General features: G+C 40.5%; 1 protein-coding gene across 1 annotated transcript in view; it reads left to right on the forward strand.

Annotated features, from left to right (window-relative positions):
• Nucleotides 1–27,160, forward strand: part of LOC122556562 (PDZ and LIM domain protein 4-like) — a 126,932-nt gene that overhangs the window by 26,070 nt on the left and 73,702 nt on the right. Inside the window, exon 2 of the mRNA XM_043703376.2 lies at nt 18,324–18,475. Within this exon, the coding sequence (XP_043559311.1) occupies nt 18,324–18,475 (152 nt within the window). The remainder of the gene's footprint in view (nt 1–18,323; nt 18,476–27,160) is intronic.

Genomic DNA, 27,160 nt, shown 5'->3' on the forward strand with positions numbered 1-27,160 from the left:
GATCAGTCGTATCTCTCGCTTATGACGGCCTTTTTTCTTTTTTGAATGTAGTTCCCTATTGAGAATTAATAGTCAGTGAATTTTGTTTCAATATTCAAAGTTTTTTATAACTAAATTGTAAAAAGGGCGCTTTCTTACAAGCAATTGGCCATGAATAAAGCCAAGAATCCCACGATATCCTAAAGCATATTAAGGGGAAGAGAATAAGCAGCGAAAGTGCAGGGCCGTTTCGGGACCAAGGAAGCAATTTGTACTTGAAGCCGAAGGGCATTGTGTTGAATGAGTACTCCGCATCTGTCTTCCCAGGCTGTTGGGGGAGACAATGGAGGAAATTACAGGGGCCCTGATCCAGCTGTTTCTACAAGGGGTCATTTAAATAAAGTAGAAAGGAGGCAATTTTGAGGGGATTTGAGGAAAACTACTTCCCACCAGAGGGAGGTAGGATCTGAACTGAACTACCTGGGAGTGTAGTTGAGGTGGGAATCCTCAAGCCTTTTTTTCAAGTACTTGTTCTGATGCTTCAAGTGCCCATTCATTCAAAGCTGTGGGACTAGTGTAGGTAGTATTTTATATATTTCAAGGACCACAATTTCCCCTGTCATGTGATCAACAATGCCATCCAGTGCATCTCCTCCACTTCCCACACCTCCTCCTTTTGAACCCCATCCCTCCAACTGTAACAACGATAAGTGTCCGATAGTTGTCAACCACCTGATGAAGGACCGGTGCTCCGAAAGCTAGTGCTTCCAATTAAACCTGTTGGACTATAACCTGGTGCTGTGTGATTTTTAACTATGTAGAATCTTTGTGCTGTATTTTGAACAATGTTGGCTTAATGAAGGGTTATTCAACTTTGTCACAGAAATGTGCTGCTAGGCAGGTGAAACTACTTTTAGGTATGACTTTAAAATGGTTCGTGCAAGACATTTATGGAAACAAATGTCCAATACAATATTGTTAAAATTAAAAATGGAAGATAATAAACTAAAGCAAATATTTGTAATTGTTTGCTGCCCTATCTACACTATCTAACATTATCACTAGCTCAAAGTTAACAATGCAAAACAGTGGTTGTCTTTCCCTAAACCTATTTTACAATTACACGCTTACACACTTGCCAGAAATGTATTAAACTTTGAATTACAGCTCTGGTTTTTTTGTATTTTTGAACTGTGCAGGCTACCAGGCTGAGAATTTTTTGTTACATTCAGGGAAAAGACAGTTCCAAGGGATTGCCACATTTAATTGTTCCAAAATATTAGTTACATTTGATTTTTGAGTGAGTCCAACCCATAATTGTATTTTGTTTGAAATCTGATATTGCAAAGGAGTTAACTTAGTCATCTTGTAGCTTGAAGTATTGTTCTAACATTGTAATAGTAGATTTTATTGTTGCTTGTCCAAAATGATGGAATCTTGTGGGTTTGTTCTCTACCTGTAATTCATTTCATCTTTCCTTATAAAGAAATTTACTGGACCCTTGTCAGAATGCGTTGTCAGTTTGGTGATCTGTTCCACAATAACAGTTAAGGCATTGATACCATATCATTGTGCCATTTTAATGTACTAAAATAACTGTCTTCAGGAGCATTATAAAATAAAATCTGACTGAGTCACATATAATACTGCACAGGAACAGGCCCTTCAGCCCACTAAGTCTGTGCCAATTCCTAATTGTTATTTAGACCTGCCATTTATTGCCCTGCCCATCTCTCTGTTCACCTCCATTCATTTGTCTGTCAATATACTCCCTAAACATGGCCAACATGCCTGCTTCTGGCATCTCCACTAGCAATATGTTCCAGGCACCCATCACCCTCTCTAAGATTTTCCTACACTTCTCCCCTAAACCTTCCCTCTTTCCCCTTGAACCTGTGTCCTTTTGTTTTTTGGCTGACCTTCCCACCCTGGGGAAAAAGCCTCTGACTATCCACCCTGTCAACGCCCCTCATAGAGGTCTTCAAAATTAGGTTGCCCCACAGCCTCCATTTTTCCCAATGAAAACAATCTGAGCTTATCCAACCTCTACTTAGAACTAAAACACTCCAGACCAGGCAACATCCTGGTAAGCCTTCTCTGCACTATCTCCAAAGCATCCACAACCTTCTGGTAATATGGCAACCAGAACTGTACGCAATAATGCAAATGCGACCTAACTCCAGTCTGAGAGATATGAGGTATTCGAATAAAACTTGTGTCAAAGAAATGTTTTTGTCTAAACAATTTATTCGAAAGAGAAAAGTAAGTTAATGGGGAATGGGTCCCCTCCACTTGGGTCCCAGGCAGCTGAAAACCAGATAGCTGAAGATAAAAATAATTTTTAATCATGGCTTTAAGGCCAGAATTGAAGGAATGCAGGTATTCTGGATGGATATGATTTACAGAGGGAGGGTAGGTGATGGCCAGGAAGGGATTTTATATAAGAATGAGTATTTTCAAATCAATGCATTTCATAACAAGGAGCTAAAGTAGTTACGTGATTTTGGTGTGAGTATGACATGGGCAATGAGTTTTACATTATTCATGCAAATTAATGAATCCATGTAAAACTCTGTAAATCCCACTTTTTAGAAATAGAACCAGTCTAACTCAACATTGGGGCACAGTCAGACCTCTTACCTTAATGCATTGTTTGAGCTGAGATGGCACCTATTGTTAGAAAAGATTGAGGATGATATGTAAATCCCAGAACTTCTCTTAAATTATGAAGAACAGGAATCAACACGTCCCATTCTAAAACATGGAAGACTTTATCGAAAATTGTTTAATGTATCTTCACATCTTCATGACACTGTACTCATTTGGCTATAAATTCTGTGTCTTATTATCTTATTCTCCGTAACCACCTGAGGAAGCAGCAGTGCTTCGAAAGCTAGTGTCTCCAAATAAATCTGTTGGACTATAACTTGGTATTGTGATTTTTAACGTTGTCCATTCCAGTCCAACACCAGCACCTCCATGTTTTCAGGAGGTAACTGATTTAAGCCTATCATGAGCCTTTTCATCGGGGGGGAAAAAATAAGTCATTGCAGGTGGAGAAATGCTTAGAGCTCTTTAGCATTATTTAGTGCACTGGCAATATTTCATTATAAATACTAAGAGTACTATACCCTATTTCTTGCTAATCAAGCATTTTTTTTTGGTGTAATTTTCCCAAACATTCATAAACATGTAACGTCTTCTGTTCACAACTAATATGTTGATTTAAAGTACCTCTAATTTCCTGTGAATTTCTGTTGGCTACTTATTTTTAAGTTGTTTCTAAGCAAATGATCAAGGTCACAGTTTCTTAAATGTACCAAAGAATTACATTTTTGAAAGCTGATTGAGGAACTGCTATTATTTTGTTTTTGGGGCCTTGAAACAGAAATTTTCTAAATAACTCAGCTGCTTTATCACTGCTGCCTCAAAACACCAGGGATCCAGGTTCGATTCCACCCTTGGGCGACTGTGTCTGTCTGTGTGGAGTTTTCACGTTCCCCATGTCTGCGTTTTATTTTCTTCTGGGAGCTCCAGTTTCCTTCCACAGTTCAAAGATGTGCATGTTAAGTGGATTGGCCGTGGTAAATTCTGTAGTATCCAGGAATGTGCAGGCTAGATGTGTTAGCTACGGGAAGTGTGGGGTTAGGGGAAATAAGGCTGGATGCTTTTTAGGGTGGCTCAGTAGTTAGCACTACTGCCTCATAGCGCTAGGGACCCATGTTCGATTCCAGTCTCTGGCGACTGTCTGTCTGTGTGCAGTTTGTACATCCTCCCAGTGTCTGCGTGGGTTCCCTCCCACAATCCAAAGATGTGCAGGTTAGGTGAATTGGTCATGCTAAATTGCCTGTAGTGTTTAGGGATGTGTAGGTTAGGTGTATTACTCTACATTTACCCTAGACTAATAGGGTAGGGGAATGGGTCTGAGTGGGATATTCTTCGGAGGGTTGGTGTGTATTTGGCCCAGTGGCCTGTTTCCACATTGTAGGGATTCTATTCTTTTGTTTATTTCCAACATCTAAAAGAGATGTTGCTATTAACTTATGAGTTTATAAGACCCCTTTTTTAAATTTTGAACAAGTAAGAGTTACTCAGCTTTCCTTCATAAATTCATTTGTTTTGAATCATTATTTTTTAAAGATCATTTTTGTATAGTGCTATGAAGATCTCCCAAAACATTTTGCAGACGCAATTAGTAAATTAAGTTTGAGTCATAAGGAAATATCAGGCCAAAAACTTGGTCAAGTGGTAAGGAATTAAGGCGCATCTCAAGGGGATGGTTAGTGTTTTTTTTGGTACATTGCATTTCTATCACTCACTAATGTGCCTCCTGGCTTGCTACACCATGAGGCACTCTCTGCAGAATTCATCTTGTAGCTATTTCAAAAAAAATTTGTTACAAACATGACTTGTCCTGTGAGCTTTGAGCAGTTGGAGTTGCGATTGGTGTTGAATAGCTGTGCAGAAACACAGCTATTAAGAAGAACAGAAGAATATTCTGAATTGCTAAAGACTGCAGGAGCTTCAGGGGAACGGGGGTGTGGGGGGAAGAGGGGAAGCGGGCCACAGCTGAAAGCATTGGGAAAAGCACAACAGCTACAAAGTTTCATCCCCCAGTGCCTGTAAAAATGTAAAGCTTATGTGAAGCAGAACTAAGTTTTCTGCTCTCAAAAGCACTATTAGAAAATTGTGTAATTGGCTCAATTGACAAACCAGAGTAGCTACAGATAGGCAGATTTTGTTTTGTCACATTTGGAAGAGACTTGTTTGTTCGGAAAGTGTATTCCACTAAAAACAGCAGAAATGTTGAAAGCCTTTGAAGGTGCACTTTGAAGTTCAAATGAATGTAACTTTTATGAACAGCATTTGTTCAAGTTTAGGACTTTAAAATGGACACTTTTTTTTTAATCCATATGTGACTACATTAACATGACTTTCAGAAAACTGAATTTGCATAATCAAAGGTGATCTAATTAAAGACAGGATTGCTTTAAGCATAAGCAATCCGACAGTAAGAACATTGTCTATTGAGAGGCTAAACCTTCCTTTCAGGAGTGTGATTGACCTAGACAGAAGCAATGAGATTATAAACCAACAGCTAGAATATACACATGCAGAATAGACCAAGCTTTATGTTATGCAGATTTGATATTTCAGGCCCAAAGAGCAGGATGCAATAACTGTGGAACACATCACACAAAGGAAAATCAGAAACCGCCAACTTTGGCTGTACAACATTCTGAGGTGTACAAGATAATGAGAGGCATAGATAGAGATGATAGCCAGAGACTTTTTCCCAGGGCAGAAATTGTTAACACAAGGGGTCATAGTTTTAAGCTGTTTGGGGAAAGTATTAGAGGGGATGTCAGAGGTGGGTTCTTTACACAGAGTTGAGAGTGTGGAATGTGTTGCCAACAGCAGTTGTGGAAGCGAGGTCATTGGGGATATTTAAGAGACTGCTGGTCACATAAATTTGAGGGTGCATACATGAGGATCAATGGTCGGTACAACATCGTGGGCTGAAGGGCCTCTTCTGTGCTGTACTGTTCTATGTTCTATTGGGAAGCAGTGTTCTGACTGCAAGAAGCTGAATCATTTTACTGTTTTGGCTAGAAGGAGGCGCAGATGGGCATTGGTGAGATATCTGCTGATTTTTGTTTTTGATTTCTAGCAGGAGAAATTGATCAACATCCTCAATTTGTCAATTGGGTACATCCTATGAATGGAATATACAAGTCAGATTTCTGTCACTTTATCAGGAATTATTTATGACAAATAGACTGTAACCACTGGTAAATAACTGTCAACGTAATTTCTAGTTAACTCTCTTGCATCTTCTTCTAACACTTGTGCACACGCATGCTCTTGCACACGGACAAAAACTTTTATGGGTAGAAGTTGGGCAAAAAAAGGGCAGCAGTTCAATAGTACCAGTCCTCTAGATTTAATCGACTGTTCCCTTTTTTTGCTTCCCAAGTCTTTCAGTTCTCTGATCCTTTTTCCTCTAGAAATCTCTCTTGTTCCTTCATGGGCACAGAGTGATTCGTGAACTTAGTCTTTGCCTTAATTGGTTAAAAGCGACAGCTTGCAGCAGCTAGTGGCGGGGCGGGGAGGGGGGGGAATACATCTTGCTTTCTTCACTCCTCTGCTCTTTCAGCAGTCTGAAGCCTGCCCCCAAGATTGTTCACCCACCCAGGAGCCAATCAAATTAGTTGCTGTCAGCCTGATGGCCTTTGGCATCCACAAACCAATTAACAGCCTATTGCCGGCTGATTCATATGTTGGACATGCTCCCTGGTTCGAGCCTGTCTACAAAAACTTGCCCTCATTTGAACAAAATCAGTTTTAAAGGCCACTTACAGTGAGTTCTAGGAACTTTTGATGTTTAATAGTTCAGCCATTTCTTCTATAATGAAAAGTACAGAAAAATAAAAAAAGATTGTCTTTACATAGAATCACGACAATGTGGAAACAGGCCATTCGGCCCAACAAGTCCACACCGACCCTCCGAAGAGCACCCCACCCCAGAGGATGATGATTTTGAGATCAAGGAATTGACAAATCAAGGCAATGTACGCTTAGTGAGCACTAGGTTTGCTGAATGATTGGATTTTGGGCTTTGGTTTGAGTTGGCAAATGGGAAAAATCTATGGATGCTTTGAAGGTTATTCTTTTTATTGGTACTCCATTCTAGCTATGTACTTTATTGTTTTAACTTGGAAAATAAATCTTAGTTTATGTTTGGATGAGTGAAACATTGATTCTTTTTTTTCAAAGCATTTACTGAGGGCATAAACCTCTTTGCAGTCTAAACTCTTGGGGCTTTGTGTTATTTATACAGAAGTCTGAAGGTCAACGTCTTACTTAGCAGAGCCAGAATAATTCTTGCTGAGTTCTTGAGGGACGTGTTTCCTTCGTTTTGCTAAATAAATGGACAGCAATATCTTCATGCAGTATTTCTATAAACTGCAAATCTAGGGTTGTGACATGGGCACCACAGCGATTTTTCAGGTTTCATTAACTGCAGGTATTTAAACTCCATGACAACCTTACACTAACATAGTAAGCTTTCATTGTAAATTCTTACAATGTAAGATTTATGGTGTTATGTCTTGCAGAATATGCAAGTAACAAGTCCGTAAAGGGAATCCTATCTTCAAAAAGTAGTACAAAAGTTAACTTTCAAATACTGTACCAAATTTTGGTTGTCTTTTCTTTTTTTTCCCCCTTTTTTGTTCTCCCCTTTCTGGTCTGAATTAATGTACTGTGTCTCGCCACCAGTCTCCAGAGAGTGTATAGTGCAGAGTTGTGTTCGTCTGGGTTGCAGGCTGTAAAAGAATGTATTGTCACTCAAAGAAAACTGATCTTGTGCCTCCTTTTGGCCTTAGGAGAACCCACACATACCTACTGCTGGCTGACACATGTGATTAATGAAGGCAGTTCAGTTGGGATTCCATCAATAGATAACCTGATTGGATCGAGGCTTGGCTTGACCTTTTTTTAGCTGCAACAATTCACCACGTAATCAGAAAATACAACTGTGAAAGAATATTTCCTGACCCTTGTTTTTTCTCCCTCTCTTCCAATGCACAGTTGAAAATAATTAAAATATTACATGTAGACTGATTTTTAGCCCCCCCACAGGAGCCAGCTTCCTATTTTCTTACGCTCCATATTTTCTCCTCCCTATTCTTGTGGTTTGGTGAAAGTAATAATATTTTGTGTGCATTGTATCAAAGTTGAACTAGTGCTGCCAAGCCTCCATTTGACTGTTGCAGATTGTTAATTATAATGTAATATACTTTTTAAAAAAAACCCACTACATTTAAGTTCTTTTTTGAAAGCTTTACATGTGAATGTTTACATTCACTTAATGGGACTTGAGCATTGCTGATGTGACCCGACGTTACTGCTCAACTGAAGTTTTACAAGAGAAGATGGTCTTCGGCTGTCTTCTTGAATGGCAGCAGTCTATGTGGTGTAAGTACATCTTGACAGTTGTTGGGGAAAAATAAAAATCCAGGATTTGGACATAGCAACAGGGATGTTTTGCTGTACATTCTGGGAGGTGAAGCATAAACTGAACCATCAGTTAGCAGAGCACCTACATTCTCTCTGCAAAAATGACCCACTTCATTTGCCACTTCATCGCCCCATTTGTTGTTCTCAGCCAACATCATCTGTCTCAGAATTGCTCCAGTGAAGCTGGAAGAATAGCATTTCATTTTCTGCTTGAGAACCCTGTAATCTTAAGACTCACTCCATGCCAAGCCTGATAATTTTAGGGCCTGATCACTTTCTCCTATTTCCTAACCCCCAACCCCTATATGTTAGAAACATAAACAGAAATAGCTGGAAAAGCTCAGCAATTCTGGCAGCATCTCTGGAGAGGACACAGAACATTACAGCATTACAGGCCCTTCAGCCATCTATGTTGCACTGACCTGTAAAACTAATCTGAAGCCCATCCAACCTAAATTATTCCACTATCGTCCAGATGTTTATCCAGTGACCATTTAAATGCCCTTAAAGTTTGTGAGACTACTATTGTTGCAGATGGGGCATTCCACACCCCAATACTTCCGCCCCTCAATTTAAAACTATGTCCCCTCATGCTGGCCATCACCATCTGAGGAAAAGGGCTCTCACTGTCCACCCTATCTAACCCTCTGAATGAAGTCCGAGTTAATGTTTAATGCCAGACCCAAATGGTTGGTTTCTGGAATCTGCAGTTGTCTTTGTTTTTATTTAGTACCCTGTTCACCAGACCTTCCTTTATTTTGTCATCACATGGGCTGCTACCTCAAACAACCCATTGTCAGCTATGAATAGTCCCCATTAGTAGCTCCTAAATTTGTCCCCAGGCTGACATTTATCCATTCCTTTGCCCAACTACTGTTTTCCTCCCTCCTTGCCCCCCCCCCCCTCCCCTCCAATCTACCTTCTGTATATATGCCAACCTTTTTTCCTCCAGCTAAAATGAGTTCTGTCTAAAGGTCAGTGGACCCAAATCATAGAATCACAGAATCTCTACAGTATGGAAACAGGCTCTTCCACCCACTAACTCCACACCAACCCTCCTGAAGAGTAACCCACCCAGACCCATTCCCCTACCCTATTACTCTACATTTACCCTGATTAATGCACCGAATCCACACATCCCTGAACACTATGGGCAATTTAGCATGGCCAATTCTCCTAACCTGCACGTATTTGGACTGTGGGAGGATAACTCTGTTTTCTCTCCTCCGATGCTGCCAAACCTACTGAACTTTTCCCAGCAATTTCTGTTTTTGTTTCACTTGAAGCATAGTTGAATCTGTGAGCTGTGTCTATAGAGCATGCATTTCTATAAATAGAGAGAGGCGGGGTGTTGGAGGATAACTGCTTGGGTAATAACATTCAGGGTGGGACAGGAAGGGACAGAGTGTTTGAACAGAGAAAAACAATAGGACTGATAAATCTGGTTAAAAGGTAAAATTTTAATGGCTCTTTTAAATGCATGTAGTATTTGGAAGGAAACAAATTAATAGCACAAATAATGGTTAATGGATATGATAGCTGTTTTGGAAATGTTGCTACATAGAGATCAAGGCTGGGAAATAAATTTTCCAGTGTATGTGAATTTTTGAAAAGAAAGGTGATCACTTATTCACTAATGGGTTGCTTACTAAGTTGAATCTGTGTATGGAGTGATTTTCTTTATAAGGTAGGTTGAGTCTGTAATCACTGGAGTTTTGAATGAGAGGGTGACCTTATTGAAACATACAGGATCTCGAAGGGGCCTGGCATGTTTCCCATTCAGAATCTAGAACCAGAGGGCAGAATCTGAGAGGAAGGGGTTGCTCATCTGTGGAACTCTTTATTGCAGAGAAGTGGACAGACTGGCCCATTTTGACTATGTTCGAGGCTGAGATAGCTGATGTTTGAATCCAGTAAGGGAATAAAGGCTTATGGGCATACGGCATAAACATCAAATCACCGGTGATCTCACTGAATGGGGGAAGCACTCAACATGCTGAATAGCCTCCTTCTATTCATGTGCCTTATGGTCTAGGATCCAACCAATGGACCTGTAGCTTTTGAGCAATTTTTTTTTGAGTTGGAGTAGCACCACTGTTGCATTTTTAAAAGTTCCAAACTCAAGCACATCAAGGTTATTTTAAAATCTTCTACAATAATAGAATTGTTTGGACAACTCTCAGCTGGGGATTGTGCATTTTCTCTGAATTTATTTGTGTGATGCTAATGGTTAGATAATAGTTTAAAAACAACACCAGTGGAAATTGTTGATTCAGCAAATCGTTGTTTCATTCTTCTGTTCAATGAAAGGCAAGCACAAGCAAAAAGCTAGTTTGCCCATTTTAACAAGTCACAATCTACTTTATATTGTTCAGCTATCCGAGCTCTAGGCAACTCTTCTCATATTACCAAATGTGTTTCCTAAACATAGACTTGTTGATTTTCTTTTTGAGCAGATGTGAGATTTATGACATGATCTTGTTAATTGCAACTATACTGACTTTTTTTTTGCAGTTCTTTCTGGTCCACCAGCCTTTCCTTATGGTGCTGGAACTTTGATTGGAAGATTGTCAGTCACTGAAGTAGAACCAAATGTGACTTATTAAATCTTTGTAGTTTCAATCATGTTGGTGTTGCAAAAATCTTGCAATCAAATCCATGTACAGTCTCACCTTCTCCACTTCTGATTTCGAAGGAACTTTTGGTTTATATTTCTGGAATGTTTTGATCCTTTCTGAATTCCTCTGATCTGCTTACCTTTTTTTTTGGTTGTGCTGTATTAGAATCATAGAATCCCTGAAGTATGGAAAGTGGCCAATTGGTCTATGAGTCTGCACCAACATTCTGAAGAACATCTCACCCAGACCAAGCTTGTGCAACCCTGGACACTATGGAGAATTTAGTATGGCCAATCCATCTATTCTGCGCACCTTTGAACTGTTGGAGGAGGGGGAAACTAGAGTAGCTGGCAGAAAACCCATGCAGATATGGGAAGCAAACTCCACACAGTCACCTGAGGGTGGTATCGAGCCTGGATCACTGCTGCCCTAATATTGTCTATGATATTTTTGAGAAATGAGGAAGAGACAGATTTTATTAAATTTTCAATGAGAATTTATCAAAGTTGACTTGTCACTTTTTTTCCTAAAGGTCACTTTTGCTAATATGGCAAAGGTACCAAGTTACAAATCTTAGCTACAAAGTAGAAAGATAAAGAAATAAAATTTTGAAAGTTAAACATTACAGTCCATCTTAGTACAAAGTAGAAAAATAAAGGATATAAGTGAGATGTTCACACTGGCTGATATGATAGTGGGGGGATGGTCATGGCAGTGAACGTTATGCAAGAGAACATTTTTCTTTTTTTAGGTCTTTGCGCACTTGAGAGGTCAAATAGTGACCTACCTTTGCTTGTAATTGAGGCATTTGTACATGCAAGGAGTCAAACTGGTTCCTGGAAGCCAATTCTACTGTGGCCCAAGCAAATAATCAGACTGTTAACCTAAGACTCATATTTACAATGGACAATTAAATATTTCAAGTACCGACCATCTTTTAAAATAGATGAGAACAATGGACAAAAACGGAGGAACTCTAGCAACAAACACCTGACCATCTGGTATGCCAAAATATGTGCTATTTGGATACATTTTCAAATTTTGATTCTTTTCATGGAGATCTGGTTGTCTCTGGCTATAGTACCATTGAAGTGCTAGGTTGACCCAGGATTTTTACCTAGCAACAGTGAAAGAGTTTTTTTTTTATTCTAAGTCAAGGTAATATCTCTGTCTTGGAGGTAGTGGTGTTCCCAGGCATTTTCTGTACTTCTGGTGTCATTTTGAAGGAGGGCTGCAAATCTTGCAGAGATGTGCTTGCTTCATCCTGAATACTATTGCAGAATAAAGAGGATTCCAGATGGAGGAGAATGAATGCACTGGTCCTGTGTGTCCAGTTGATGGAAACCTTTAGTAGAAGGGATGGAATATATGACATGGACATCCTGAGGAAGTGGTGGATGTGGGCACAGATACATTAAACAGACACTTTTTGGACAAGTACATAATTAGGAAAGGTTTAGAGGAATATGGAGCAGGCAGGTGGTACTAGTTTAGTTTGGGATTAAGTTCATGCACTGGTTGGACCATAGGGTCTGTTTCCCTGTTCTGACTCAAATGTAGTTCCTATCACCAAAACTTTTGTTTTGCTGGTATTTTGAGGATGCCCAAAAGCTCGAAGGTTCATCTAGTGCTGAATCTTTCTAACAGCTATTACAAATGAAACCGACCTGCTGCAGAAACTTAGAAGAACTGGAAACATCTATGCAGAGATGCTACAAGATTTTGGAATCTGTTATGGCTGTTCAGAATAGTTTTGAAGTAAGACAAAGTCCTATCAGTCTCAGTGTCTTTTTTTTCCCTCACCACTTTTTTCTCCAGCACTTTATTTTTATTTCAGATTTCAGCATCTTCGGTGTTTTGATGTTATTACAAATGCAGTCCTCAAGTTGGTAAGTTGATTTGTGAAGTGCAATTGATGCCAAGTAATTGATTTTGAGAATGACATTTATGTGCCTTTTTTGATAAATTTTTGTAGTCTTTCCTTTTGCATCATTAATTGACTAGTGACCATGTAGGGCTTGTCCATTGAATACTTTTGAAGTGGAAATAGATTCTGTCTCATTAGTTAAGATCCTATGGAGGTAGATGGGAATATGGATTTCAGATCATGATCTTATTTAGTGGTGGAGCAAGATAAAAGAGCTAAATAGCCTACTTCTGTTTCTAATTTGTATGTCTCTTCTGTCATTTGTGACTTTTAACATCTGCTGGAGCTTGCGAAGGATTGATCTCCTCCATCTATGTGGGTTTTCCTCAGCTGTCTGTATCGCCAGTGCCTGTTCATGTTCAAGTTGGTTTGCTAATTTTTGGGTGATTCACAACTAACTCCACCAATGTCTGTACTGCTGATACTGCATGCCCTGTGGTACAAAGTATGAGGTACTTCTGAGGAATCATTTTCAGAATGAAGGTTCTGAGTGACAAAAGGATTCTGAATTTGACATGGTCAAGTCACAATAGCCTCACTTTAACATTTCATTGTTTAGCAATTGATGAAATCATGTCTACCGGATATTTTTAATTTTAAGAGTTTCACCCTTCTGATGGGGAGACAGGAAAATGTGTCATTTGCTGTGACCTGGATTATTTGTAACCTATGTTTTTTCCATTCCTTGCCTGTTCCCCTTCATTTGCCGTGCTTTCAGCATGTCTGGGAGATAAAACAGTTCAGTGACTTTGAGGTCAGGTATTCATTTGATATCTTCCGTGTATTGCTGTGAAGGTGAATGAGACAGATACATCACGTTGACAATCATTGTGCAATCATGCATGATTAAATGGAGGAAAGTGTTTTTCATTCATGGAATGTTGGCCTTGCTGACTCTGTCGTATGTACGGAGGCTCCCCCTTGGCTCACAGCCTCATTCCTGATAAAGGCTTTTGCCCGAAACGCCGATTTTGCCTGTCCTCGGATGCTGCCTGAATTGCTGTGCTCTTCCAGCACCACTGATCCAGTATCCAATTATAGATACCTTGTTTTGGACCTTCCATTCTATTTCTGTTACAGATCATTGCAATATGCACACTTGCTTGGCTTGGAGAATCAAAGCTGGGAAATCGGATTTGAATCGCCTGAATTAAGCTGAAAGCAGAGAATGTGTCAGCTTGATTTCTATATTTTTCATGCAATTCAGCCCCTTTCAATCCTCTTGCTTGGAAGCTCCCTTCTAATTAATATGGGGTCTTGATTTTGTTTTTGGTTGGAAGATTTTGAGAGGAGTTATTAAGTTTACTTTGAAATACAAACACACACTCTGATAACTGTAAATTTAACTTCCACAGAGTTCCAGCTGTTTGCTTTGATCAGCAGTTTGGTGAACCAGTTGCAATTTTTCTGATGTTAGATTAATTTTTTAAAATGTTGAATTCCAAACCCCAGCTTTTAAAATTTGCAAATGAAGGCTGATAAGTATCGGTTTTGCAAGTTCAAGGAGATCTCATAATTGAGTAGCAATTTCCCAGAACTTTGGCTGTTGCGATGGACTTTGAGTAATGAACTTTTTGGCTAAATAAAATTGCAGTGGAGAAGAATATTTAAAATTGAGAAGGTTTGGAAATTAAGAATTTCAAAAAAATAGAATTTAAAATAATTCATCAGCCTTGTTATGTTGTAAGTATAATGTGAAACAGTTTCTGCTTAATCTCCTTCAGTGCATTTGTCAAAGACACCCACAGGGCTGATCAGTGAGGCCTGATACCACAGTGATAAAAAGAAGTACATTTTTAAACTTTGCTGCATAGTAGCTGTTTCCCATCTGCTGCTTGCTTTATAATCTAACTAAACTAAATGATGTGATGAAGGTTCATGATTTCCTTTATTTGGAACTTGGGTGCTAAAGTGGATAGAACCATGTATAAGTTTTTAAGTTTTCAATTTGGATTTATTGTGTTAGAACGAGTGGGACATAGTTTTAGTTTCATTTTATTTTAGTTCTGAGAGCACTGGGTTGATTAGAATTTAATTTACATGAATTTTAATGAGGTATTGGAAAGAAATCCTTTAGATGAAATATTCAGTGTTTTTTATAAATCAAGGGTAGAAAAGGGTTGGATGGTGGGAAATGAGTTCTTGCCTAACAACAATGTGTCTTATGACAAAGCAATTCTTTTAGAAATAAATAATCACCCAAGAATACTAGTGAGTACGCCAGTTTCTTTCACAGAGAAGCAAGTCATTCAGGATGGAAAAGCCATTAACAGGTAATTGGTATAGTTTAGCAGTTTGCAAAATAGTTGTCAAGGGGAAAAAAAAAGCGACTCCTGAGTGGCTTATAAGTTAGGAAGAGAAGTTCCAGAACAAGGTGGCTTTAGGTGTTTTAAAGCAAGACATCCTTTCGAGACTTTTGATTGACTTTAAGTACCAAATAAGCTGCGTTAGCAGTTTGTTTAAGAATCTTGTTAACAACATTAGCAAAAGAAGGTACTGTCGAGTGAATATAAAAGTTTTCTGGAAAGAAGCCAAGTACAGTTATGCCCACTGAACCAGGAATTCCTCTCTTGCTCTGTTTATTTTCATTGTGTGAGTGTTACATAGCTTCAAGAAAAGCCTTTTTTTTTGATTTCCGGTTTTTAGAAGTCTTAGGTGAAACTGTAAAATAGTTGCTCTGAAAGAAGTGTGATGGAGATAGTTAGGTTTTTTTTTAGAACTGTTAAGAAAATGGTTTTCCTGGTGTACTCTTTTAAAGTTCCAAATCAGAAAGCATTTACTTTTAAACAGCAATTGTGTTCTGTGAAGCTGAGGAAATCTAAGCTCACAAACAAAAACAAATCGCTGGAAAAACTCCAATCTAACAACATCTGTGGAGCAAAGTTGGAGTTGATGTTTTGGGCCCAGTGACCCTCCTTGAAGTCTAAGTTTGGTTGTATAAAGATGCAACAAAGCAATATCATCAGATTCTGAAGACCTGGAAATTGAAGCACTATTGAATTTTAAACCAGATAGATGTGATAGAGGAAAAACTTCTCTGGTGTAGGACTGTTGGAATTAATGGAATTGTATATTGTCATGTCTTGTGTGTGTATATAGTTCAGTTTATCTATCTTCTCTTTTCTTCTGAGTAATAAAATTGGTTCATTGTTAAACTAAATCCACAGTGTTGTCTGGTTGTGCTTTCAATGAAAGACCACCTCATAAAACAACAAAACATCTAGCAAGCAACATGATAGTCTGGAATCTGACTGGTCCAGTAATAACATCAACTAGGCTTATAACTTTCCCAATATAACATCAATTGACTGTACTGTACTTGCTTTGTAACTTCTCCATCGCTGCTGTTTTGACTTGAGTTCTACTGACTTGAATTTTGTATCTAGTAAATTTTAACTATTTTCTGTCAATAGCAAGGCAGTTATTGCATTAGAAAAATAATCCTTCCTGCTGTTTTGTGTATAATATACGGCAATTATTATAGTTCTTGATGAACCACTTAACAACACTCTTTCCTGAAAGAAGCTGCTACTTAAACCTTGTCGCATGAGTCCCAATGACGTGTGAAATATTTGATGTCAGATATGCATTATTGCAATAATTCTTAAATGTAGCAGTTAAGTTTTCACCAAAGACCTTAACAGAACTTCATCAAAACTTCTCACTCTGGGAAAGCTGTCTATATATAAAGACAGGCCAAGAATATGAATATAACCTCTGTCAGGTGTCTGGCCTTGTGCCTTGCTTATGGACATGACAAATGAAAGTATCTAGTTGGATCTCTCGCCCAAGTTTTTAAAAAGGAAGTTTCTATCTCCGGTTCAATATTGTACAAAATGTAAATGCTATTAAATGTTTGAACCTGAAATCTGCCTTTTTATAATTTTAGGAAGCTTCTCTCTCAGACTCTATTTGCTCTTAGACTCAAAGTTCTTGTATAGAATTCCAGTTTTGCAGCAAAATTTAAACAGTGAATTATAAACATTTCAGTGACGCTAGGCTTGTGTTGGTGGTATGTTGATTTGAGTTACACTGTGCAGAAACTCCCAAAGAGTAGATTTATCACTATCTTTTAACAATAGAATAGATATATTTCTTTTCACTTCATGCAAAAGACTTTCTAAAACAATTACATCTACATCTAGTGGGTCAATTTTTGGCACAATGAATCACTTTTGAATGACCAGTTGTATCAAATAAAGTCATAGAGATGTACAACATGGAAACAGACTCTTCGGTCCAACCCGTCCATACCGACCAGATATCCCAACCCAATCTAGTCCCACCTGCCAGCACCCGGCCCATATCTCTCCAAACCCTTCCTAATCATACACTCATCCAAATTCTTTTTAAATGTTGCAATTGTACCAGCCTCCACCACTTCCTCTGGCAGCTCATTCCATACACGTACCACCCTCTGTGTGAAAAAGTTGCCCCTTAGGTCTCTTTTATATCTTTCCCCTCTCACCCTAAACCTACACCCTCTAGTTCTGGACTCCCCCTTTTATCTATTTTTTTTTTCCCATATGAATCAATTCCACATCCCCCTCACTTCTTTGTCATCACATGGCTCTGGGCCACCCGGACGAACCAACCCAATCACCCTGTAGCACAGCATTTCAACTCCCCCTCCCACTCCACCGAGGATATGCAGGTCATTGGACTCATCCACCGCCAAACCACAACAACGCGACGGTCGGAGGAGGAGCGTCTTATCTTCCGACTGGGAACCCTCCAACCACAGGGGATGAACTTGGACTTCACCAGTTTCTTCATCCCCCCCTCCCCCCACCTTGTCTCAGCCGAATCCCTCCAGCCCGGCACCGCCTTCCTGACCTGCAGTCTTCTTCTTGACCTCTCCGCCTCCACCCTACTCCGACCTATCACCTTCACCTTGACCTCTTCCCACCTATCACATTTCCAACGCCCCTCCTCTAAGTCCCTCCTCCCTACCTTTTATCTTCTCCTGCTGAACACTCTCTGCTCATTCCTGAAGAAGGGCATGTGCCCGAAACGTCGAATCTTCTGTTCCCTAGATGCTGCCTGACCTGCTGTGCTGTTCCAGCAATAAAGTTTCAGCTCTTGCAGTCCTCATCCTGGTTTTGCTCCACATCCATTTCTGCAATCCCATTCCATTTGGTCATAGGAGTAATCTGTCCAATCACTTTGTAGCTGGACTCTCCTTATCTTCTATTGTGTTTGTTCTCATCTAACTATGCTGTTGTTACTAACCATCGATAGCTGCAAGTGCATCAACTGGTCCAATTCTTGTTTCTTGTAGCAGAGACTATGCACCAACTAAACTGGATAGGGTGAATAGTGGAGGTTTTTCCTCCAGGTTAGGGGAATCCAAAATTAGACGGCATAGATTTAAGGTGAGAGGTGAAAGATTTAAAAGGGATCAAAAGGGCAACTTTTTCACAGAGTGGTGCATCTGTGGAATAATCTGTCGGCGGAAGTGGTGGAGCTGGTTCAACTAAAACATTTAAAAGACCTCTAGACAAGTACATAAATAGTATGGGTTTAGAGGGATATGGGCCAAGCGCTGACAAATGGGATTAGATTGGTTTGGGATATCCAGTCAGCATGGATAAGTTGGAGCAAAGGGTCTGTTTCCAATCTGTACATCTCTATGATGCTATAAACCCACCAACAGATGTACTCCTTAAACTGACCCTTCCAAACAGTTTCTGTATGTGCAGACTGAGTGTAATCCTGGATCTGTGTAATTTAATGAAGTCACACCTTCTAAATTTTAGATTTTCCTTTTGTTGAAGGTTACCCCTGGAAGTAAGGCATCCTCTGCTAATCTTTGTCCTGGTGATGTTATTGTGGCTATTAATGAAGACAGTACTGAGAATATGAACCATCTGGATGCTCAAAACAAGATCAAGGCCTGCACAGACCAGCTCACTCTTTCTATTAACAGGTCAGTACTGTCGTCCACATCAATAAATCATTTTTGAAAACAAAAGTAAAGTCAACCTGTATGTGAAGTGTTCTCAGCAGGAGCAAAAGTATCAAACATAAACTTTAAAAAGACAATCCTTTTTTGTTTTTTTTTTGCAGATGTTGCCAATGAATTCTCCAATTGCACTTGTTTCAACCTTTTTCTTCCCTTTTTTTGGATATATTTTGCAGTGAATTGTTCTGCCCCACTGGCAAAATTGTGTACTGCTGATTTACCACATTTTGAATCTCATTGGCACTGGAAAGAATACTGTGAATTTTTGGGTAAATTTAATATCTTTTAGGAGCAAGATGGGGTACACAAAGCATTGGAAACTGGCATGAAGAGGTGGAGGCAGGAAAAAGCACACATGGATGCTGTCATTGCAATTCTCTCTGCCTAGATTGTTAGTCTAGAAACTCCACGACTGTTCTGGGAACAGAGTTCAAATCCCAACATAATGAAATTTTGAATTTGATTAAAACTTTGTAATTAATGAAACCATTGTTGATAGCAACACCCATGTGGTTCACTAATGGCCTTCTGCCATCCTCACCTGGTCATACCTACTTGACTCCAGACCCACTGCAGTGTCGTCAACTCTCAACCATCCTCTGAAATGGCCAAGCTCACCACTCTGTCGTATCAATTGCTATGAAATTTTAACAAATGAAACCAGATGGACCACCTGACATCAAATTGGCACCAGAAATGACAACAGCAGAAATGGCTCTGTCAACCTTGCAAAGTGCTCCTTACTAACATCTGGGAGTCAGTGCCAAAATTGAGAGAGCTGTCTCAGAATAGTCGAGCAATAGCCTGAAATTGTCTGTAAGTTCTGATTCTGTAAGTATGACTGTGTCCAAGACACCACCATGACCATCCCTGGATATGACCTGTCCCACTGGCAGGACAGGCTCAGCAGAGGTGGCAGCACATTGGAATATAGTTAGGAGGGAGTTGCCTTGCGATTCCTCAGCGTTGACTCTGGATCCCATGGAGTCAAGCAAAAATGGATTGTCTTTTTAAAGCTTGTTACTTTCGTCCCTGCTGAGAACATTTCACATACAGGTTGACCTTTAAATATGGAGGAGGGAACCTCCTGGTGTTTGCCACCTACCATCCTTAGCTGATGAATTATTACTGCTAAGTGTTGAACAACCCTTGGAGGAAGCCAGGCGGATGACAAGGATGCAAATGTACGCTTGATGTGGGACTTCAATGTCCACCACCATGAGTGGCTTAGCTGTAGCACTACTGATTTGAGCTGGTCAGGTCCTAAAGGACTCTGCTTTTAGACTGGGTCTGAGGCAAGTGGTGAGGGAACCCTCTGAGGTGGGGGAAACATACTCTATCCACGTTCAGTCTGCCAGCTGAAGATGCTTGTGTCCATGACTATCGTGGTCAGAATGACCACTGCACAGCCCTTTGTGGAGACAATCCCGTCTACATATAGAATAATGTCAATCATGCTGTGTGGCACTATCACTGCGGTAAATGGGAGAAACTTCAAATACATCTAATAACTCAAGACTCCATGAAATACTGTGGGTCATCAACAGCAGCAGAATCATACTCCCCAACACCATCTACAACCTCTTGGCCCTGCATTACCATCAAACCAGGAGGGTAGAGGAGAGCATGCCAGGAGCAGCACCAGGCATAAATGAAAGTGAGGCATCAATCTGATGAGGCAGCCATACAGCATAAGGAGCAAGTGATAGACAGAGCTAAGGGATTCCACAATCAACTGATCAGATCTATGCTCTGCAGTCCTGCCATATCCAGTCATGAATGGTGGTGGACAATTGCACAATCTACCGAAGGAGGTCCAGCACGTCCCTGAAAAGATTGAGGTTGAAGCATTTGCTGCATTCTTCAGCCAGAACTGCCAAGTGGATGTGCGATCTTGCCCTCCTGCAATGGTCCCCAGCATTAAGATACAGTCTTCAGCCAATTCATTCGCATCATGCAATATCAAGAAATAGTTGGAGACACTGGATTCCACAAAGGCTGTGGCCTCTGACCACATCCCGGCAATAGTACGGAAGCCTTGTGCTCCAGAACTTGCCAAGTTTGTAGCCAAACTTTTTCAATACAGTTACAACATGGGCAGGTTTTCACATTCAGGTAGATGCCAGTGTGACATGCAGACACAACCAATGCAGTGAATTACTGCCCCCTCAGTCTACATTCAATCAGTAAAATGATAGCATAGTTGATGACACTTTTCACCAAATAGCCCCTACTCAGCAATAACCTGCTCAGTGACACCAGGTTGAGTTCAGCCGGGGCCACGCCACTCCTGACCTCCACTACATCCTTAGTTCAAATATGGACAAAAGAGCTGTCCTTTCCTGTGGTGATGTCATTTCCTGTTCTTTTTCTCAGGGTGCGGTGGTTGGGGTCTAACTCCGTGTTTGTTGATAGAGTTCTGGTTGGAATGCAATTCTCGTGCATGTCTGTGTTAGGCTTGTCCTATGCTGGATGTATTGTCCCAGTCAGAGTGGGTGTCCTTATCTGTACATAAGGATACTAGTGAAAGAGGGTCATGTCGCTTTTGTGGCTAATTGGTATTCATGTATCCTGGTGGCTAGTTTTCTGCCTGTTTTTCCAATGTAGTGTTTGTTACACATTAGCTGCTTTGTTTTTGTACCCAATGAACACAGTCTGCCGTTTTTTTTTTTTCTTCTCAGCAACACACCTAAACAAGCAGACAAAACATGTCCAGAACCCGTAGGCCACTCTCCTCTACATCAAAGACATCTTGGAAATGACTGCTTGACTATTCAGACCCCTTAGCATCATGATAGCCCACAAACCCACCAACACACTAAAACAGCAGCTAATGAGCTTGAAAGACCCGATACAGACAACAAGCAAAACTAATGTCATTTACAAAATACCGTGTAAGAACTGGAACAAACACTACATTGGACAAACAGGCAGACAACTAGCCAGTAGAATACATGATCACCAACTAGCCACAAAATGACATGACCCTCTCTCACTAGTATCCTTACATACAGATAACTGGGACAACACATCCATCCTAGGACAAGCCAAACAGAGACCTGCACAAGAATTCCTAGAAGCATGGCATTCCAACCGGAGCTCTATCAACAAACACATTGAGTTAGACCCCATCTACCACCCCCTGAGAAAAAGAACAGGAAATGAAGACATCGCCACAGGAAATGACATCACCAACCCAACAAAACCCAAGCATATCAATAGAAAGCAGAAATCAGCAGTGCTTCGCTTGGAGTCCCACTGAAGATTAGATTAGGTTACTTAGTGTGGAAACAGGCCCTCCGGCCCAACAAGTCCATACTGACCCGCCGAAGCGCAACCCACCCAGATCCATTCCCCTACACTTACCCCTTCACCTAACACTACGGATAATTTAGCATGGCCAATTCCCCTAACCCGCACATGTTTGGATTGTGGGAGGAAACCGGAGCACCCGCAGGTCACCCACGCAGACACTGGGTGAATGTGCAAACTCCACACAGAGTCTGCTGAGGCGGGAATTGAACCCGGGTCTCTGGCGCTGTGAGGCAACAGTGAAAATGTTACCTAGTAGGGTGACAAAACGTCTAGAAATGAGCCTTCCAGCTCAGCGAGTAAACCTACATCAGTGCAGCAGTGCTACCCATCTCTGGAACCCTCAAAATTTACAGCAACATGAACTCACTGCCCTGTGTCAAAATCTATGATTGCCTATCTGGCTGAATGCTGTATCTTCCTCGTGTCTTTTTATGCTTTCTCTCAGGAAGTGGGAGGGCTGACTGTCTACGGTCTCTTCCACTCAATTATTCATCAGTGGGTTCATCAATCAATCCGGTGAACTTTTTTTTCTCAAAACCATCTGTTACTATTGACAAAATGAATTGAAACCAGCTTAACTTAATAGGATCAGACAAGACAAGAGGTTGTCATTTTGTCCATTTGAAATAAATTGTTAAAATTGATTTGTTTTTTCCCCTCCACAATCTAGTTCATCGAAACCACTAAAACATTTCAGACTGTGGGATTTAAAATTGTAAAATTGCTGGTGATTTAAAGACAAAAATCCCAAACTATAATGTGTTTGGAGAGTTGTGAAGTCACTATATAATGGAGCACATTTTTAAAGTAACAACATTTCATCAGTAATTTGTTTCAATTTTAGATGATTTTCTTTTCCCCTTAAAGTATTTTAAAGTTCTGTGTCTCTCTGTCTGTCTCTCTCTCTCTCTGTCTGTCTCTCTCTCTCTCTCTGTCTGTCTCTCTCTCTCTCTCTCTGTCTGTCTCTCTCTCTCTCTCTCTCTCTGTCTCTCTCTCTGTCTGTCTGTCTGTCTCTCTCTGTCTGTCTCTCTCTCTGTCTGTCTGTCTCTCTCTCTCTCTCTTTCTTGCCTATTCTGTGTGTGTGTGTGTGTGTGTATATACATACATTACATACAATCAGGTTATCTAGAAGCTCTATGGTTCCGGTAGTGGCCTTTACAGGGATAACAAGGAAATAGTGAAGATGGATGCCCAAGTTGATTTTAGGCCGGTTTGGCTGGGAGCTGCCAGCAAGGAAGGAAGGTGGCACGTTGAGTTGGGGGACAAAGGGGGGAACAATTTTTTTTGTGGTGGGGGGGAATGATGTGCCCCCCAACCTAGCAATGGTAGGGCCATCCCCAAAAGAGGTACCAATGTTCCCAAAATTCATCCCATTATTTTTCTGTATATATCCTATTAAATCCTGCTAATCACTTTAATTGTGGTTAATTTAATCCTCAACCTTCTCCAAATTCACATCACCTATTCTCCATAATTCAGCCTTTTTTTTTGAGGCTTTGGTATTGTTTAGGTGGCTCTTCCATAGCTATTTCTGGAAGTTGTGTCCAAAACTGAATACACTCATCCAGATATGATCTGACCAACACTATCCACAACAGAAACACAACTTTCTTTGTATCTTGTGGTACCAGGCAATTCAAAGTCCAGCATCTCATTTACCTTTTGATTACTTTTTCAATTGATTGTACCAGCTCATAGCAACCCATACACGATCAATTAATATAATGCCTGTCTACCTTAAGAAAATACTCCAATTTTTGACTTTCTGATGCAAAGAAAATGTGGTATTTCCTGTATTGAATTCAATCTGCCATAGTTTTTTCTCATTCATTTTACTTTTTTTCAGTTTTTTTTCTTAATTTGGCCAATGGGCTGAGAAGTGGCAGATGGAGTTTAATTCAGATAAATGCGAGGTGCTGCATTTTGGGAAAGCAAATCTTAGCAGGACTTATACACTTAATGGTAAGGTCCTAGGGACTGTTGCTGAACAAAGACACCTTGGATTGCAGGTTCATAGCTCCTTTGAAAGTGGAGTCACAGGTAGCTAGGATAGTGAAGAAGGCGTTTTGGTATGCTTTCCTTTATTGGTCAGAGTATTGTGGAGAGGAGTTAGGAGGTCATGTTGCAGCTGTACAGGACATTGGTTAGGCCACTGTTGGAATATTGCATGCAATTCTGGTCTCCTTCCTATCAGAAAAATGTTGTGAAACTTGAAAGGGTTCAGAAAAGGTTTACAAGGATGTTGCCTGGGTTGGAGGATTTGAGCTACGGAGAGGCTGAACAAGCTGGGGCTGTTTTCCCTGGAGCGTCAGAGGCTGAGGGGTGACCTTATAGAGGTTTACAAAATTATGAGGGACATGGATACGGTAAATAGGCAAAGTCTTTTTCCCTGGGGTCGGGTGGTGTGGGGGGGGGGCAGTCCAGAACTAGAGGGCATAGGTTTAGGGTGAGAGGGGAAAGATATAAAAGACACCTACGGGGCAACGTTTTCAGAGGATGGTGGGTGTATGGAATGAGCTGCCAGAGGAAGTGGTGGAGGCTGGCCCAATTGCAACATTTTAAAAGGTATCTGGATGGGTACATGAATAGGAAGGATTTGGAGGGATATGGGCCGGGTGCTGGCAGGTGGGATTAGATTGGATTGGAATATCTGGACGGGTTGGACCAAAGGGTCTGTTCCAATGCTGTACATCTCTATGACTATGACTGCTTACTAACCTAGCATAATCTGCCGGTATAGATATCCAATTGTCATTTTATCTGTATAACTTGTCGAGCTCATCTATGGACAGCACCACTTGTCACATCCAGCCATTCAGTGAATTTTCTCTTAATTCCTGTTCTATCTTTTACCCACCCAATCAATGTTGCATGATGTGTGTAAGGAAAGTCATGATGTGGAGGTGCTGGTGTTGGACTGGGGTGGACAAAGTTAACAATCTCACAACACCAGGTTATAGTCCAATAGGTTTTTTTGTAAGTACTAGCTTTCAAAGTGCTGCTCCTTCAGGTAATTAGTGGGGCAGGATCATAAGACACAGAATTTATAGCAGAAGATCAGTGTCAGGCAACTGAAAAGGTATATTGAACAAACCTAATTTCATCTTTCGGAATGGGTGGCAGGTTTCTGTTCATTCAATATGTAAATCCCAGGATTTTAAAATCACATTGTCAAGATACCTTTTGGTTTCTCACACACACACACACACACACACACACACACACACGTCTATGGGGTAAGTTCGCAACATTGTTCGTCCACCCCAGTCCAACACCTCCAAAATGCATAGAAGCTGCAGGCGGTCAATCCATATAATATTTACTAAATTTCTACTTTGGAAATAGAACCAGTCTGACTCAAGATTAGGATACAGACAGGTTTTAACCTCTCCCGTTTAATGTATTGTCTGAACTGAGATGTCACCTTTTTTTATAAAACCTTTTAAGTTATCTCAGCATGTGACTGAGATTCATATATTAATAAACTGAAACTTGCTACCTATTCTAGAAGACGAAAGAGTGAACAGCAATCTAGGTTTGTTCAATAAATTTTCAGTTGCATGACACTAATCCTTTGCAATAAATTCTGTGTCTTATGGTCCTGCTCCACAGCTACCTGACGAGGGAGCAGAGCTCTGAAAGCTAATACTTCCAAATGAACCTGTTGGACTATAACCTGGTGTTGTGTAATTTTTAACTGTGTAAGGAAAGGCAACTTTGATTACTTGTAATTTGTCTTTATAGTCTATCTCTAACCAGATATCAATGCCTCATGGTTTTATCATGTGAAAAGATAATGGCATTAAGATGTTGGAAGTAGTCATGTGTTACAGTACAATCACATTGTTGAAAATCATGCTTATTTAAGTTTACTGTAGGCAATTGGCATATCCTGAGTCTTTACTTACAAAAATATTATACCAGCCCAAACTGTGAAATGTGAAAAAATGTTGGCATTGATTAATGATTTGAATTTTCACTCAACATCAAACTGTGTGCAGTTCTGGCCTCCCTCCTATCGGAAGGATGATGTGAAACATGAGAGGGTTCAGAAAAGATTTACAAGAATGTTGCCAGGCTGGGAGAGTTTCAGCTATAAGGAGAGGCTGAATAGCCAGGGGCTATTTTTTTTCCCTGGAATGTCAGCGGCTGAGGAGTGATCTTAGAGAGGTTTATAAAATCATGAGAGTTGAAACTTTATTGCTGGAACAGCACAGCAGGTCAGGCAGCATCCAGGGAACAGGAGATTCGACGTTTCGGGCACAGGCCCTTCTGAGGGCCTGTGCCCGAAACGTCGAATCTCCTGTTCCCTGGATGCTGCCTGACCTGCTGTGCTGTTCCAGCAATAAAGTTTCAACTTTGATCTCCAGCATCTGCAGACCTCACTTTCTCCTCGAAAAAATCATGAGAGGCATGAATAGGGTAAATAGGCAAGATCTTTTCCCTGGGGTGGGGCAGTCCAGAACTAGAGGGCATAGGTTTAGGGTGAGAGTGGAAAGCTATAAAAGGGACCTAAGGGACAACCTTTTTCACGCAGAGGGTGGTGCGTGTATGGAATAAGCTGCCAGAGGAAGTGGTGGAAGCTGGTCCAATTACACCATTTTAAAAGGCATCTGGATCAGTAATGCTTTGGAGGGATATGAGCCAAATACTGGCAAATGGGATGAGATTAATTTAGGATATCTGGTTGGCATGAACGAGTTGGACCGAAACATCTGTTTCCATGCTGTACATCTCTATGACTAAATCTTGTGAGAGATGCCATAACATTTTGTGAAAGGTTTCTGCAGATATTAGTTATGTATACATATTTAAAGAATTGTGAAGATGTTTTAAGCGTGTTCTAAGTTTTGTCAGTTAATTTCTCAGTAAAGAGCTTGGACCTAGCTTTGTGTAAGTGTCTTCCGATTTAAAGGTAGCTAGTTTACATATATTTGAAATCACAGTCTTAATACATACTCTCTCTTCAATCCAGTCCAACTAAAAGCAAAGAAATTTCTATTTTTGACATTGTATTTATGGATGAAATTCAGTGGTCTATTCAGGAGTGGCTCAGTGGTTAGCACTACTGCCTCACAACACCAGCATCCCAGGTTCAATACTAGCTTTGAGTGACTGTGCAAACTCCACACAGACATTCTCCCTGTGTCTGTGTGGGTTTCCTCCAGGTGCTCTGGTTTCCTCCTACAGTCCAAAGATGTACAGGTCAGGTGAATTGGCCATGCTAAATTGCCCATAGTGTTAGCTGCATTAGTCAGAGGGAAATGGGACTGGGTGGGTTACTCTTCGGAGGGTCGGTGTGGGCTTGTTGGGCCGAAGGGCCTGTTTCCACAC

Source organism: Chiloscyllium plagiosum, unplaced genomic scaffold, assembly GCF_037043375.1.
Source record: "Chiloscyllium plagiosum isolate Xiang-an unplaced genomic scaffold, Cpla_swu_hap1 HiC_scaffold_16, whole genome shotgun sequence".
NCBI lineage: Eukaryota > Metazoa > Chordata > Chondrichthyes > Orectolobiformes > Hemiscylliidae > Chiloscyllium > Chiloscyllium plagiosum.